This window comes from Leopardus geoffroyi, chromosome B4 (genome assembly GCF_018350155.1).
Source record: "Leopardus geoffroyi isolate Oge1 chromosome B4, O.geoffroyi_Oge1_pat1.0, whole genome shotgun sequence".
Taxonomy (NCBI): domain Eukaryota; kingdom Metazoa; phylum Chordata; class Mammalia; order Carnivora; family Felidae; genus Leopardus; species Leopardus geoffroyi.
Window position 1 is genome coordinate 54985782 of NC_059341.1, and position 16900 is coordinate 55002681.

A 16900-nucleotide genomic window follows, 5' to 3' on the forward strand; every position below is an offset into this window, starting at 1 on the left:
TCTGTGTCTCCCTCTCTCTCTGCCCCTCCCCCGTTCATGCTCTGTCTCTCTCTGTCCCCAAAATAAATAAACGTTGAAAAAAATAAATAATAAAAAAAATAAAAAATAAAATACATAACGAACTTACACAACTGTGCACAAGGAAAACAAATAATCCAATTTAAAAATGGGCAGAGGACCTAAATACACATTTTCCCAACGTCTATTGGTAGACATACAGATGGTCAGTAGACACATGAAAAGATGCTCACCATTGCTAAACATCAGGAAAATGGATGTTAAAACCATAATGAGATATCACTTTATACCTGTAAGAATAGGCAAAATCAAAAAGACAAGAAATAACAAGTGTTGGCAAGGATGTGGAGAAAAAGGAACCTTCATACACTGTTGGTGGAATGTAAATAGGTGTAGCCACTGTGGAAAACAGTATGCTTGTTCCGCAACTAATTCAAAATAGAACTGCCGTATGATCCAGTGTTTCCCTTGCTACATATTTACCTTAAGATAACAAAAACACTTTCTCTAGTTTCTTTTAGTAATAATTGCTTTTTAATGTGTGTTTACTTTCCAGAGAGAAGGGAGTGAGGGGCAAAGAGAGGGGGAGATAGAGAATCCTAAGCAGGCCCCTCACTGTCATTACTGTCATCACAGAGACTGGCATAGGGCTCAATCCCACAAATTGTGAGATCATGATCTGAGCCAAAATCAAAAGTCAGAAGCGTAACTGACCGAGCCACTCAAGGGTCCCAATTAAAATTGTTTTAAGTGCAGCAACCAGCTATAGACACAACTGAAAAATAGATAAAAAAGTAGACAAGTTAAGAAAGCAAAAAAACAAAAACAAAAAAAATCCTTTACTCCACAATAAATTCAAAGCTCTATTAAATTTCCTCCATCAATATGCTATGGGAGGCCTAGCTTTCCATGTATTCAAGACTACTTTCCATTGTTGTGCAGGGGGACCAGACTGCATTCAGGTGTGATGATGTCAAGCCAACTGTGTACACACACTGCTGAGTTCAAGGTCTACAGTTTTGGCCCTAACTTAAGTAAAGTTAAGCGACCCGGCTGTGTTGGATTCCATAGCTGAAGTAGATAGCAAACCCAATCAGCATCCAGACACCAAATCGGGCCCAGGTGGCAGCTGTCATCTGCATCATAAGGTAAATATTCATGAAGATGCTCAGTAGTGGGAGGAGAGGCAGAGCAGGGACCTTAAAGTAAAGGGGACTGGAGCTCTGAGGCTGTCTCCAGATGACCCCAGTGAGCCCAGTGATGAGCACCAGGAGCACCACAACCACTGAAATCCACAGTGGGTCTCCAGAAAGCAGAACTGGCCACCGGGCCAGCACCAGGCAAAGAAGAGTGAGCAGCAGAGCAAGCAGTGAGGAGCAAACACGGACAATCCAGCCAGAGAGTGGAGTAGGTGTGGAGCTGCATGGAAAAAATAGTCCCTGTAGAGTCAGCTGCTCTGCTGAAGGTCTATTGTCCTCCTGCACCTCTGCTTTATTTCCCTCATTCTGCATCTCAGGCTGATATCGGAGGATGAGAACACTAACTGCCACCAGGGAGTAAGTCAGCAGGGTCACAATTGACCTGAGGTCCACAAGATCAGTGAGTCCAAAAAAGAATGTCATGATTGCTGCAATAATGCCAAAGATCACAGTGGCCACAATGCGGGTGTATGTGCCAGTATGGACCCTGGCAAGGACAGGGAACAGGAGGCCATCCTTCACCATCACATGTATTACCTGACGTATGGGGAACATAAAGCCCAAGAGGCTGGCAGAAAGACTACAGAGGAATCCAAAAGCTATAACATAGTAGGCAGGGGCCCAGCCAATAAGAAGAAATGCCTCAGGCAAAGTGCTCCCAGGTTGAATCTTGTAGTAAGGCACCATAAGCGTAAGTGCCACAGAGACTCCAAAATACATCAAAGAGCTGATGAATAGTGAAATCACAATCCCCATGGGAATGGAACGCTGGTGATTCTGGACTTCTTCAACTCTGGTAACAATATTGTCAAAACCAATAAATGCATAGAAACAGGTAGCTGCTCCACGGAGAATCCCCTCAAAGCCGAAAGGCACAAATCTTCCAGACCCCAGAGTCCCCAAGCTTGAGGTGTCATTGAATCCAGCCTTTACATAGTCTGCTTCTGTGAGCTTCCAGTTGTGCAGGTCCCCCTTAATGAAGCCAGAGGTGATGAAAAAAACAAGAACCAAAATTTTCAGCAGTGTGAACACTTTGGTAACAAGGAAAATCTCACTATTCCTCAAAGTCAGCAATCCAATGAATAACAACACAAGGCCCACAACAAAAAAGTCAAGATATTCTACAAAAACATGGGGAACATGGGGTGAGATGCTCTCACGCAGGGTCTGAGAGATCTCATTCCCAGGGAGGTTGTCAAAAACTAAGGTCCAGGCACAGGACACGATGGCTGTACCAGCAACAAAAAACAGAATGAGGTTCCAGCCAGTGATGAAAGCCCAGAGTTCACCTACAGTGACATAACTGTAGAGATATGCAGAGCCAGAATAGGGAACCCGGGCACCAAACTCTGCAAAACACAGCCCGGCCAACACAGAAGATAGACCGGCCATCAAAAAGCAGATCATAGTGGATGGTCCTGCTTGATTGCTGGCCACCTCACAAGCCAGGACATACACACCTACACCCACTGTGTGACCCAAACCCAGGGCCACTAAATCCAGAGTGCTCAGGCTTCTGGTAGGGGCAGCTTCAGCCATGTCTTGCTGCAGGATACGTCTGCGTATCAGCTTTTGACCAAATCTGTGAAATGCCTGACATAGCATTGTGGCTGGCGTTGAAGAGGATTCTAGGGTCAGCACTGTAGCAAGCCCAGAAATCCAAGAGTCTCAGATTGGATTCCGTGAGGCTAGTTAAGCCTAGTTGGGTTGGGGATGCTGACTTCTGTTGCTCAGGCTTCAAATCTGCTGCTTCATACTTCATTAGGTATGTGTTATCCCTCCATAATGCCTAGTAAACAATAAGTATTTAATGAACAATAATGCTAAAACAATAAACCAAAGTTCAGAAGTTTCATTTCACTTGTTGCAGCCCAAATGTCACAGAAACTGATACCAAAGGACATCATAGAAAAATCAACTTTGCTTTCCCCCCCAAAAAAGTGCAAAATACCTCCCAACATGCTTTTTTTTAATGAACTACATGATATAATCCAATTGGTTTCCACTAGCATGTAGTTCCATGTACTAATTAAACTGTAAGACACAAAGCAAGGTATGAATTTGTTGTGCAATAATTTGCACATGAGACATTGGTGTAGTGCTTAAGCATGAGTTAAGACACATTAATTCACAGACTAGAGGGCTTTGTTACAATTACAGAATCATTTTTTTAAAATGTTTATTTATTGGGTGGCCTGGATGGCTCAGTCAGTTAAGTGTCTGACTCTTGAATTTGTCTCAGGTCATGATCTCATGGTTGTGAGATCAGACCCTGCAAAACTAGAAAAGCCATTTTATGAATCCTGACATTCAAGAAACCTCACCCAAAGCAACCAGACAAAAATTAACTACAACTTTCATGCCCACAGTTATGAGAGTGCAGTGGGCAGCAAGAAAAGAAATAAGTCTCCTAGCTCAGTAGCTCACAACCAAGATAATTCCTTCTGTCTTCTCCCTCTCTGGATTCCAGGAGAGAAGGTGAGCTCACTTCTGCTCACCTTGTGCTATGTAAACACCCTGCACCAGCCATCTGCGATGTCAGCTACCAGCTGCTGGGAGACCCTGCCCTGCTCTGTGAGCTTGTATTAAAACACTCACTTGTAAATCCCTATTAATTTTGCACAAGGAATTTTTGTTTGCTTGTTTGTTTTTGTTTTTGTTTTTCAAGTTGTCTCCATGTCCAGTGTCTGTGTGAGGCCCAACATGGGCTTGCAAAACGTTGCGATTAAGATCCGAGCCAAGATTAAGAGACAGACTCTCAACCAACTGAGCCATCCAGGTGCCCCTACAGGAGTTATTTTTAACTGGCTCAAACTATTTTCTGAATATGTCAACAAGCCCTGCATGTGGTTCCTCCTTCCTCCTCCTCCCTGGCTGCTATTCAAATAGGCCCCTCTTCAAGGGGAGCAAGGTTTTGGGTGAACAATTCACAGCAATGCCCCAGAAATGCGTAGTGGAGAACATAGAAAACAAAGTTTGCAGCTCCACTCTCCTCTCAACTCAGGCTTTGGTTTTGAGAGAATTTTAGAAAAGGTTGACAGATGTTTTTAAAGAAGGAAGGAAGAAGTCATATTTGAAAAGTGTTCCTTTTAGCTGCTTAAAAGGAACCTTGGGTTATGAGTCAGACCTTCTGTCTACAAATCCATCTAGACTCTTTATTTTCCACCCACCAGTTCCAATGTTGTGATTTACCAACAAGCATATGAGATAGATAAGATAGATGAGGAGTAAATTCTTCACTCATGGAACCTTTCTACACTATAAATGTGACTGATGTGTCCCCCACCCACCCCCAGGCTTTAAACCCTTCAGTGGTTCCCACTGTCCTTCCTTCATAATCCTTCCTTCATCATCTGATCTGTGCTGATTCTTCCAGCCTCATTGCCTGCCCAGTTCCTGCTCCAGCTGTGAAATTCTATACTCACCCTATCCCCCTGCCTCTAATGGTTTCTAGGCCCCTTCACATAGCTAACCCCCACTTTTCTTTCAGTTCTTGGCTCAAAAGTTGCTGTCTCAGAAAGCCTCCCCTGACATTTATGCCGCCCTTTTTATGTGCTTTCATAGCACCGGGATTATCCCACGTGCCATTTATCTTAATGTAGCAAAATTCCAGTCAACTGCCTGTCTCCTCCATCAGACTGTGGCTTAGGTGCTTAATAAGTATTTGTTGAACAAATGTACAGAGAAGAGAAACCCAAAAGAGCACATAATGCATAATTCCTATCTACTTGACTTTGAAATACATACTTTGTAGTCAAGCAACCTTTATAAACCTGGCTCAGGTAAACATATAAATGGTACTTTATTCCTTGAAGATGACAATCAAAACAAAAGCTGTGGAGAGAAAACCACCGGTGATGAGCCACACATTGATGATAATGAATGCTTGGCTTTGAGGACACTGTTTTAAAAATAAAAGGCAGCTGGGGGTTACAGGCAACCAACCACCCACGCCCAGTTAGAGATTACCTACTTTTTTGAAGGCATCACACTCAGGCCCTATAATATAGATGGGATGTCCTAACACAGAGGTTCTCAGTTTGGGAGACACAGGGAGGCATAATGAAGACACCCAGGGACATTTTCAAACTTCAGATCCTCTCTAGACACTCTTGCCCAACTAATACTGTACTTCCCATGACTGGTGTAAACCACCCCAGCTGAAAAGACATTGTCCTAAATTTCAACAAGAGATTTTAAAAGCTTCCTTCACAAGAAGGTGGCACAGTTTAGTAGTTTGGGGTAAAGCTCTGCAGGAATAAAGCTCTGCTCAGGTTCAACTTGCAACTCAACCTCACACCTGATAACTCTGGACAAATTAGTTCACCTATCAGGGACTTAGTTTCTACAACAGTCAAATGGGAGTAAAAGTAACTACTTCATAGGGTGCTTGTGAGGAGTAAGAGAAATTATGCCTATAAAGTACTTAGCTCAGTGCCTAGCATACAATATGTACATAATATAATATAATATAATATAATATAATATAATATAATATAATATAATATAATAATCTACCTAATATTTAATGTTGGATTCTTATCTAAAGTCCCCAAACATTGAAAAACAATTAGCCTTTCTAAATAACTGGCATCAACATCATCCACTGAAACTCAAGCCTGTTTGATAGCCGTCATGAACCAAGGAAAACTTTTTTTTTTTTTCCGTTTAATTTTCCTTGAAATGCTAAGGACTCTAACACTCTCATACATGCTGGTGCTAAACTGTATGGTGTCCTAGGTTTACTAAGTTAGACCATATATAAAAATATGTGAGGCTCAAATATAATAATAATAATAATAGTAATAATAAAATCTTTCCCTGTGGTTGCCTCATCTTATTTCCAGAAGAGGCAGTGGTCAGTGCTGTATTGGTAAGAACAATGAATATTATGTCAGAAATTTTGGATTTGAGTGCTGGCTCTTCTACTTCACTATACAAACTAGCATAATTTGCTTAAGCTTCAGTTTCCTCATCCACAAGAAAAATTAACTTCACTTCCTTTGCTGGATCAACATGAAAATTGGATGAGAAAATATAAATCATGATGCACTCCTTAGGGCAGTGTAACTGGGGCCACTATCCTGAAGCATAGCCTTGGTGGAATTAAGATGCACACACCCTCCTACCCCACAATCTTTCTCCGAGGTAAACACTCCAAGGAAACTCTCCTGAATCCATAAGGAGGCCCATACGAGCATGTTCATCACAGTACTACGGTGGTAGCAAGAAGTTGGAGCTATGCCAGTATCTGTTACTAGTGGAATATATAAGTAAAATGTGCCATATGCACACAATGAAATACTACACAACAATCAGGAATAATAAAGTAGATTTACAAGCAGCAACATGGGTAAATCTCAGAAACAATGTTAGGTAATGTAATTGAAGCATATGAGGTGTATAGCACAGTGTCATTTATCTACATTTAAAAACAGGCAAAAAATGTCATATATTTGTCAAGGATATCTGTTAAAAATGTTACAACATTCCTCTAATCACAGTCTCCCACAGGTTTCCATTTCCATTCAGATTAGAAGCCAAAGTCTGCATTTACAATGGACTACAAAGTCCAAGAGTATTTGTCACTGATGTTGGTAACTCTCAGCCTCTGCTTCTCTCTCTTTTCAGTTATTTTTTTCTAACCTCTGGCCTCTAACCATTCTGTCCTCCTAACATACCAGGTAAGACCTTACATCAGGGCTTTTGTATTGGCTGTCCCTTATAACTGTACCACTTGGGACCCAGATATCCACATGGATGCTTCCTTACTGCATTTGATGACATAGCATACGTATAGCTCAGCTTTCATCAATTACTCCATAAAAAATTCAATCCCCCCAACTACCCACAACATATCTTATTCCTCTGTCCTTCCCCCCCTCCCAGCACTTATCACCATTTAAGGTAGTATATGTTTTAGTTATTTGGCCATGATGTTTCACTCTAAAAGAATATAAGCCCCATGAAACACATTTTTTTTTTGCTTCTGGCTATATTCCATGCATCTACAACTGTACCTGACACATAGTCAGTATTGTGTATTTGTTGAGTGGACGAATGTATCTAAATGCACATGTAGAGCATGGACCAGAACAGTATTTGTTAAATACACTAAAGCAAGTACCTCCACTAAAGGTGGGAAATGATAATAGAGATCCAGATGAAAGGGGAGATAGCATGCATTGATACAGGGCCTTACAGAAAGCAATGGTGCAAACAGCCATGACTGAGGAAGGGTGGACTCTACTCTGTGCACTTCAGGTTCAACAAAGGAATTGCATGAGGTGATGTTGTGAGAGGAACCGGTTCAGAACCTGATAAATGGCCGGCACTCAACAGATTTACACTGAAGGAGGATCAAAATCTGTAATTATCAGGTATAGAGAATACAGAGAAGGAATGCCTGCTAGAAAGAGGCTGGAAAACAAGGGAAGATGGGGCACCCCTCCCACCAGTTCCCTCTGAACCCATTTCCCTTTTCCCAAATCCTCTTTCTCCTTCATCTCCTTCATCTGTCTCCGGAGGCTCATTACTGAGCACTAAGGATGTTTGTACCATGTTTGTCTCTCTGGGGAACCATCCACAGTCACCTACCTCCCAAGAAAGACACAACAGTGGTTCTTAACATTTGTTGAATCACAGAGCCCTCTGATGTTGGTCACCTTGAAATAATGTCCTACACTCTCCTGAAGTCCATCAGTGGACCATGAGCCAGAATCCCAGAAGAGGACGACCTGAATGGTAGGGTGGGAGAGGGGTAAAGCTTTTCATAATTTCTGTTCCCCTCAACTTTGTTGTGCAGGGTGGTCCTTGTGCTTTTTCACTTTTACTGAAGATGAGGGACAGTGGGCTACAGACAAAATATGAAGATACCAGAGAATCAACCCAAAGAACAAAACATCTGGGAATTAAATAATCATATTTTATGACTCCAACAGAAGCAGGCAGAACAAACAGATGAACAAGCAAACTTACAGAAGAGAAGACAAATCCATGACTGGGAATCCTGAAAGAGCCTACCACAAATCAAGTTTATAACAACACAGAGAAACATCATCCTCAAATGCCATGTCCAAAAATGCCCTTTCTCTGTGAAATAATCTGCAATTATTCCAATAGTTTATATTCAGTCCAGACCCTCTGACCAAGCTGTCAGAGCCCCACCCTAATTCTCCCCCTTCCTTCAGACCCCTTTCCTAACTCAGCTTCTTGCATCCTGACTTACCCTTCCTGGGATGAGCCTCTGGCCTGAGTAAGTACCTGCCCTGCCAAGGATACCCTCCTCACTCCTTTCTGTCCAGTCTTGACCTTCTGGCTCTTCCCAACTCTATTTTACAACCTTTCCACCCACAGTTGAGATGCCTTTCCTAAGCCATCCTGACTGGTCCCCATCTCCAAACCCTTCCTATCTGCCTGCCAGAACTTAGTGCCCATCCTGACACTTAGCTGAAACTAATTTTCCCTTTCTGTTAGCTGGTATCCTGGGTTTGTCATTTAAATTCCTTTAATGTCTAAAAGCTTCCAGAAGGGACAGGATCCATACATTTCCTCCTTCTGAATTCCACACTCCCACCTCCAATTCTCACTACTCAGACAAGGATCTGCTCATATTTGTACCAAGCAACCAAAAGAGACATTTAAGACATAGAAAATGAATATATAGTTATGTTGATTGACTATTACATCTTAAGACTCCAAGAAGTAGGATTTTTTTTTTTTGGAAAGAGAAAAGATATCCTCATTATTTTTCCCTGAATGCCCTTTATAAAGAAGCTTGACATTACACTTGATTGGAGCTGAATCCCACCCTGAATGATCCAGCCCCAAATCAGGAACTTTAGATCAGAGGAGTGGGTGGGAAGATAGAACTCTCTTGGTCTTGATTTATAACCAAAATTGTCAGCAGTAAAAATGCCTGGAGCACCAAAAATGGCTCATGTTACCACAGTTTTAAAAATTCCATATCCTTACTGCCATTTTGTGGGATGAAAACAAACTAATAAACCAGGGCCCTAGACTTCAAATCTAGAGTCATTGGGAAACACGTACAGATTCAGGAAGCAGAGAAAAATGGTATCTGGAAAATAGGAGTACCCAGTATATGTGCAAGATTTAGGGAAACATTGAGGGGGACCAAAGAGACCCAGTTTTTGTTGAGCTGCAAGTAATGCACATATGCTATTTTATTTAATCCTCATAACAACCCAATGAAATAATAATTATTATTCCACCTTACAGACTGAGAGGTTGGACAACAGTCCCAGGCTCATATAGCCAGTATGTAGAAAAGCTTGAATTTGAATTTGATTCTTTGTTACTTCAAAGACCATAATGTTTCTCTTGCAGCACCCTACCTCCATAAAGAGTCAAGACTGACATGGTTAGTAAAGGAGTATTTGAGCCAGTTCTTATCTTTGTGCCCAGGTCACCCTATGCTGATGTATCCACTTTCTTCCCAAGTAGATACTGATGGGCCAGAGTTAGAAGCACTGGGATCATTAAACCTGAAAGCTCCATCTAAACCATGTCCTTCTAAAATCAAACCTAATCTAGGGTAAAAATGTCTTCAGGCCATCCTTGTAGATGCCAAGAAAGATTCTGAAGCATCCCTATACCTAATTCAGTAGTTTCCTAGAGATGATTTTACAGCTAGTTGTAATTCCTGCCCACAACATTAGCCCATTCCCTTTTGCTTGGCTTTTAGTGGAAATATAGGTAATATATCTCTAGAGGCCAAATATAAGTCACTCTCCTGAGATTTCTTCAATCATCCTATTCTTTGATCATTCTATTCCAAATATTTTCTAGTTACAGCCTCATTCTTAATAAGAAATAAACCACCTTCAGTGCACTTAGGGAGTGCTAGAGAAGAAAATGAAACCTTGGTTCTCATTGTGCAAAGGAAGATGGGGGTGGTGAGTGGACATTTTCTAAAATGGGAGCCCAATGGCAGAAAGATGGTTGCAATTTCCCTGACAACCTAACACCACCAGTCTTGGCCTTCCCAAACCTCAGCTATCATTGATGGCCAGCATACACCAGCATACACCATTGGGAAACATCTGTAAAACAGGACTGTCCCAAATGGGATAAAGGAGGGTAGGAAGACAGATGGTTCCAGTTTAAAGGAGATGGTTTAACAAAACATCGTTTTATTCTTTCTAATTCACTTGGCCATTTGCTCCACGATTTGGCTGCCAAAGGGGAGCAAAATGTAAATATTTGTCAGATAATGGCAATCTCCTTTTCATCCTTAAACCAGAAGAACCAGTACTAGAAAAATGTCAGTTTGCCAGTAACTCTAAAATGTGATTAACTCAATTCCAGACCTGAAACGTCAGGGTGGTGCTGGAAAAAAATGACTTCAGCGATATCAGATTGATTATTATGTCTTGGTTATTGTTGACAACCAGAGACCTGACCTAGTATAATATAAAAATGGGCATTAGTGTTCCCTAATGTAACCCATGTCTGTGACCAGCTCTGAGCTCACAGCACCTAGAGCAATGTAGAACATGAGCACAAAGGCATCAGGCATTGGTGCAGACTCTTTGTATATTTTTGGATCTCCTCACTATTTTTTAAAGTTATTATGGGCATGAGATAAGGAATAATGGGTATTATGTACATGGTATTAGCATAGGAAGATCAACAAAGAAGATAAAGGTTTGTCTTTCTATTTTAGTTTCAGAAGGAGGAAAATCCAAATATGTCCAGAAACAGGGGAATGACAGAGCAGCCTCCAAGGATCCTAGGTTTAATCATGGATACTGAATAAAAATTAATAATGAATGTAAGATTTTTAACTGAAATCATTGGTTTCATATATTTGGGGATCACTAACCTAGCCCTCAATTCAATTAAGCTGACAGGAAATCACTTAGACACTTGGCACTTTGTCTACACTAGATCCCTACCTAGTAGATTCTTATGGTTTACAAATACTGCATATCCAGGGCCAGTCTCCTGCCATACTCCCTGGTCCACCCTCCTGGTCCATAAAATTAGTAACTCTAAACAATGAGATCCTCTCAGCTCTCACTCAGATTCACCCAGTAGCCATCAGAGTGCTGTCCTTAAAGTAGAACAAAACCCTAAATCACATTCTTCCTGATCACTACATGCACCAGATAACTGAAGTGTGAGTTCTCTCTACCCTCCTTCTGGTAAAAGACATTTTTCTCAAGTCTTAAACACACACACACACACACACACACACACACACACACACACACACACTTCCAACCAAACATGCATTTTTCTGCTCTTTACTAAATCCAAACTTATAATATTATAAGATTGTATTTCTAAATCTTTTTCACTGTTGTTTTACAATTTACTCCTACTAATAACTTTTTCTGTGTCTCCAGCTTGAACAGGACAAATAATTCCCTACAAATGCACATTTTGCTGGCATTAACATAGCCCTCACATAGACTTTCCCTCCTTACTTAGAACACATTCTTTCCAAATTTTTTTTCAACATGACCCTCCTTCCCTGAGCTTCACTGGGCACACCTACAGAAAGATATCTAATCTCACCAGTATGCTCTCCCTGCCCTCTGCTCTCCCCTCACCCCTTCACCCCCTCATTAATGCCCAGTGGTATAACTCACTGACCTAGAACTTTGCACAAGAATATACAGTCAGGGTGGTGGTGAGGTCGTTCCCATGAGCAGAGTTTCTGCCTGATGATGCTTGCAGCTTCCGTTTCCTACCCCAACTGAAGTCTGAGGTGCAAGGAGTTAATGGGTGATAGCCAAGAAGTACCCCAGGATCTACAGCCCAGTTTGGTGATGTCAGAGATCTGACACAAGAACTAAGGTCCAAGTCTTTCACCACAACACAGTGAAAGTACAAAGGCAGTAACCTAAGTCAGCTGAGATAAAGTACAATGTCTGTCATATTTATGATTTACTCCACTGTTATCATCTTGATGTGTGACAACTGAACAGACAACATGGATTTTTATTATTTTCACTGCTTTACATTATTTAGAAAATAATTCCCCCAATGCTTTGTCATTAGGCAACATGACACGATACTCAAACTGTAAAAACTAAGGTTGGCCTTCTGAAGGGAGGAGTGGGACAATAGTCAAATGATTGAATGGTGTGTAGAATAATATTGCACTTGTTTCAGAAGGATAGGGAAGTATCCGTAAAATGTCCTTGTAATCTCCCAGGAAAAAAAAAAAATCTGCATTGGCTACCATTTTTTCTGTACTCTCTATAAATAACTACCCAGATTGGTATCAACTTCGGGTTGGATCTAAAGTGAGAAATTGGATTGTCCCTCAAGTAGAAACCACAAAAAGTTTCTAAGTGAGAAAGACTGGATTGAATCTATTCAACGTCAGATTCAACTAAATATAAATGTTAACAAAGGAAAATTCCAAATTAGAAACCTCGGGCACCACACTGATTCTTTGTCAAAATAACTCAAGAAAAAGCAACATTTTTCTTCTCCTAAATTATCAACAGTACCACCATTATCCCAAAATCATCATACACTCAGTTACACACACTGTAAGACAATGGTAGCAAATAGAGAATTCTCCTCTCTGGGAATTTACAGTTAAGAGAATTTCACAAGCACTTCTCCACTTGCCAAGATAAGTAAAAGATACATAAATTATTAACCAGGAAGGGTATTCCTACTCAGAAATGAGGAGTCACAGCAAAATCATGTCAAGATTCCAGATAGCTTTGTAGTTGATGAAGATAACAATAGTAATAACCTCATTTTCTGGTGTTGGCAAAACTAGTGAGTATCTTCTGTACACTCTGGGTCAGCCTGGGAAGGCCACATGGAACAGGGGGGAATTACCCCATCTTGGCATTATGTATAACTGTTTCCTAGGAAAACATCATTTCAAGCTACATCTTCTGCTTGGGCCATAATCCAATAAATAGAGTCTCTTTTAGGCCGTCCTTTCATGCCTCCCACCAAAGACACAAAATAAACCCCATGACTATATGAACAAGTAAATCCAGTTTGCCCAACTAGACAGATCCAGTTAAATAATTGCAAAAGATATTAATACAGATCTAGATACTAGGATGTGATAATAATGATGATAATAATATGAATGATAATAATTCCCAGTCTTTGTGCAGAAAAGGAAAAGAGAGAGAAACCATTGCAGTAGTAATAAAATTGTATCTTCTCGCCTAGGAAAAGAGAAGTATATGACAGATAGCTTCCTTGAAAGGTTGAAAAGAAAGCTGATGTAACCAAATTCAGCTCATACTAAAGAAAATAAATATCCAAACTTATTCCCAGGAGTCTTCTGAGAACAACCTCACCAAATGGATCACTTACCAGGCATCCTCCCACCTGTGATCTTACTTTGTACTATATTCTGTTTTCAAGTTACTGGGAAGAAACCTTTGTCTCCCTTTCTAAAATAAAAACTACTTAGGTTAGAATTGGCTTCATCTTTTCTCAGTGAGGCTGGAAACCCTAATTCTTCAAGTAAATATTACTAGGTGCAACCAAGTATTAAACTTGAAAGCATGGCAGCCTCCAAACATTCTGCTCGTTACACCAAGAGGAAACACATCCACCTCCTCCAACTCACCTACCTACTTACTCTACAACCCCAGCTTGCACCTCTCAAATCCCATTCCAGTCTGGCAGAGGCTGAATTCCAAGTCACTGAAAACCCATCCTGATGCAAACTAACATGCTTCACACCAGTTGTATGTAAACCATATCCATCCAGCCAAATATAGACCAAAATTTATGTAGATGTAGACCAAAACATGTTTGCTTCCTTCTTACAATACCAAGAAGTCCCTGTTACATACACATACTTTACTAGTATCATTGCACCATTATTTAGGTAAACAAGCAGATAGCCAGAGCTTCTCTAGAGGCTGTATAGACTCCATATTATGTAGTATCATTCTGGGATGGTTGTGAACAAAGTACTTTTTTTAGTACCTTTTGGATAACTCTGGAGAAGACACAGTTACATGCAACATTCCTCATTCACGATTTGACACATTGACAGGTTTAGTTTCAGTCATAATCCAGTTTTGGAAATTCCTAATATTTCAATCACACTAAAACAAGATGATCAACTTGACAAATCAGAAAAATCTGAACTTCTGCTTCTAGAGTTATTCAGAAACTAGATGGGCTACCAGGAAGAATCAGAATTAGATTTTTCAAATGATAAACAGAAATTCAGGAAATGTGTGCCATTAAGGAATTAGAAAGTGATATGATACATTGATGTCAACAGTGAAAATCAATTACTTCTCTATATTCCCCTATGATTCTCTACTGCCTTTTCTCAACCCTGATCCTGTCAAACAGAATACCTAATAAAAGTCCTCAGGACAAGGGGCGCCTGGGTGGTTCAGTCGGTTGAGCATCCGACTTCAGCCAGGTCACGATCTCGCGGTCCGTGAGTTCGAGCCCCGCGTCGGGCTCTGGGCTGATGGCTCAGAGCCTGGAGCCTGCTTCCGATTCTGTGTCTCCATCTCTCTCTACCCCTCCCCCGTTCATGCTCTGTCTCTCTCTGTCTCAAAAATAAATAAAATGTTAAAAAAAAATTAAAAAAAAACTAAAAAAAAAAAAAAAGTCCTCAGGACAAAGCACTAGAAGGAAGTCCAAGTGTCTCACTACATTATTTTCCAAACTACAACTGTAACATTGTATAGTTTTTGTCTACAGTAAACACTGATTTTCTCATATTTTTTTCCAAGAAGTTTTGATAAAGAGCTATGCTTCTTTCCCCCCAAAATCCTTCCTTGCCTTGTAAAAAGAGAATCTAGAAGTCCATCCATTGGTCCCATGTATCACCAATACCCTGTCTCCACTTTTAGTCTAGCAGTTGTGCGAGGTCAGAGCCTACGGCTCCATCTTCCATGGACCTTCTCCCAACACACACCCAGAGTACTACACTGCACACAAGGTAGCTTAGGAAAGGCCAACTATGTCGCTGGTTATCATCTTTCATATCTTTAAATGTGTCCTTCTGTTTCCTGTGTAAGTACCAGGCTGTATTTTTCTCTGTTCACTCTCACCAGACTGTGCTCTTTTTCCTCTATAGACTCTAGGTAGATGCTCTACACTGCCACCTGTTCCCTTTGAAAGTTAACTGTTTCATTTTGTTTTGTTGCAGGAAAGACACCAGATCATCTAAGTCATTTGAAAGCTGTATCGTGCTTCAAAGTCCTGATTTCTTATCCAAATATAGATCCATATGACTTCTCCACCAAGACCCATATGCCCCACTCAGATGGCAACATAATCTACCACAAAAAGCTTCAACCACCACTTTTTAAGGGACAATCATTATCCTTCTTCCCTCATTATTTCTAATCCCTACTCTGCTTTGCAATTTGTATGATACTGAAAGAAAAAAGGGATGCCGATAAATCAAAAGAATACAATCCCAGCTCATATTTATGAATTCAGGATATACTTAGTGAAAGAAATTGTCCTTTACACATAATTTTGCTTAAATTAAGGTTACAATGAATCTATCTTCCGGAAGCATGTAACATTTGTCAATTGAAAATGTAGAAAAGTTACCCAAGAACTGCTAGAGGGCAAGATAAAGACAATTTAGGAATAAACATTTGCCATATATAATCAATAAAACAGGTGTCATGCATGGATAAGTGTTGTCTGGGCTTCTAGTATTGGGGTACAGCCCACAGTATACATGGCGGTGGGAAGGGAAGAGGGTTGAGAACAGTTTAATACTCCAAGGACCTTTAAATTTAAAGAGTTACAAATATATTTTGTGATAACAGCAAACTGCCTCTTGCAGACCCAGTGTTTCTAAAGACCACTAGGCAGCCACACTCCGAGGAATTTGGTAATCTTTTTCTACAGCTTGAACTAGACTCTAATCAATCCCCACCACAACTTTTTAAAATTTGATAAGAAAAGCAAGGAGATACCTTCAGCAGCTGTAAAAATAGATATCTAGCTCCTTGAGCATGGAGAAAGAAGACCCTCAAATTCTTTCTGATGGTGGGGGTGCCACCATATCAAACTGGACTTGATATTCTGCAGATTCCACAACAATGTCCTCCCTAAGAAGATGTGACACACTTTCAGAATCTCCAGTGAGAAAGTGTGGCAAAACATGAAAGAGGAAAGAAAAGCCAGGTGGAAGAATCTTCATTAATTCAAAGAACATGTCTAAGCACACTATGTGCTGAGCCCTGTGGGAAAGACAAAGATGAATAAAGCAAATTCTGTATTGGGCCAATAAGGAAAGGCCAGGAAGGAGGGAAGGGAAAAGAGGTGGGAAGGATGCTGGAGAAGTGCCAAGGAATAACCTCCCCTGCTTCATATTTTCCTCAACAGAGCTAATTTCTCTGGTGTGGAGGACCAAATTACTGTGACCCCTGCAAACCTACCTGCCCTTCCCAACTTGCAGGAACTCTGATCTGCAACCCCAATCCACAGTCTATTTATGGTGCCATGAAATACCTCCTGTTCAAATCCTACAGGGCTTGGACATCCAGGTGCACTTCGTGCCCAGCCTTCTTCCTCTCTGGCTCTGTCTCAGTTTTATTTCCAACCTCAAAAAGGAGAAATCACTTACCCATGGTCTTTTCCTACCTCAGAGGAGAGAGACCTGAGTAGAAAGTGCAAGTCAAACCCAGGGACAGGTAAGGAGGTTGGCCAAGCAGAGTCAGGAGTTGGAG

At 40.8% G+C, this 16900-nt stretch overlaps 1 protein-coding gene across 1 annotated transcript; it reads right to left on the reverse strand.

Annotated features, from left to right (window-relative positions):
• Window positions 1-826: 826 nt before the first annotated feature.
• On the reverse strand, window positions 827-16900 carry LOC123590940 (cationic amino acid transporter 3-like). Its single transcript, XM_045464619.1, has 2 exons — window positions 16798-16900; window positions 827-3006 (listed from the first exon to the last, which is right to left on the reverse strand). The coding sequence occupies exon 2, from the start codon at window positions 2820-2822 to the stop codon at window positions 1059-1061; it is 1764 nt and encodes a 587-aa protein (XP_045320575.1). The 5' UTR covers window positions 2823-3006; window positions 16798-16900; the 3' UTR covers window positions 827-1058.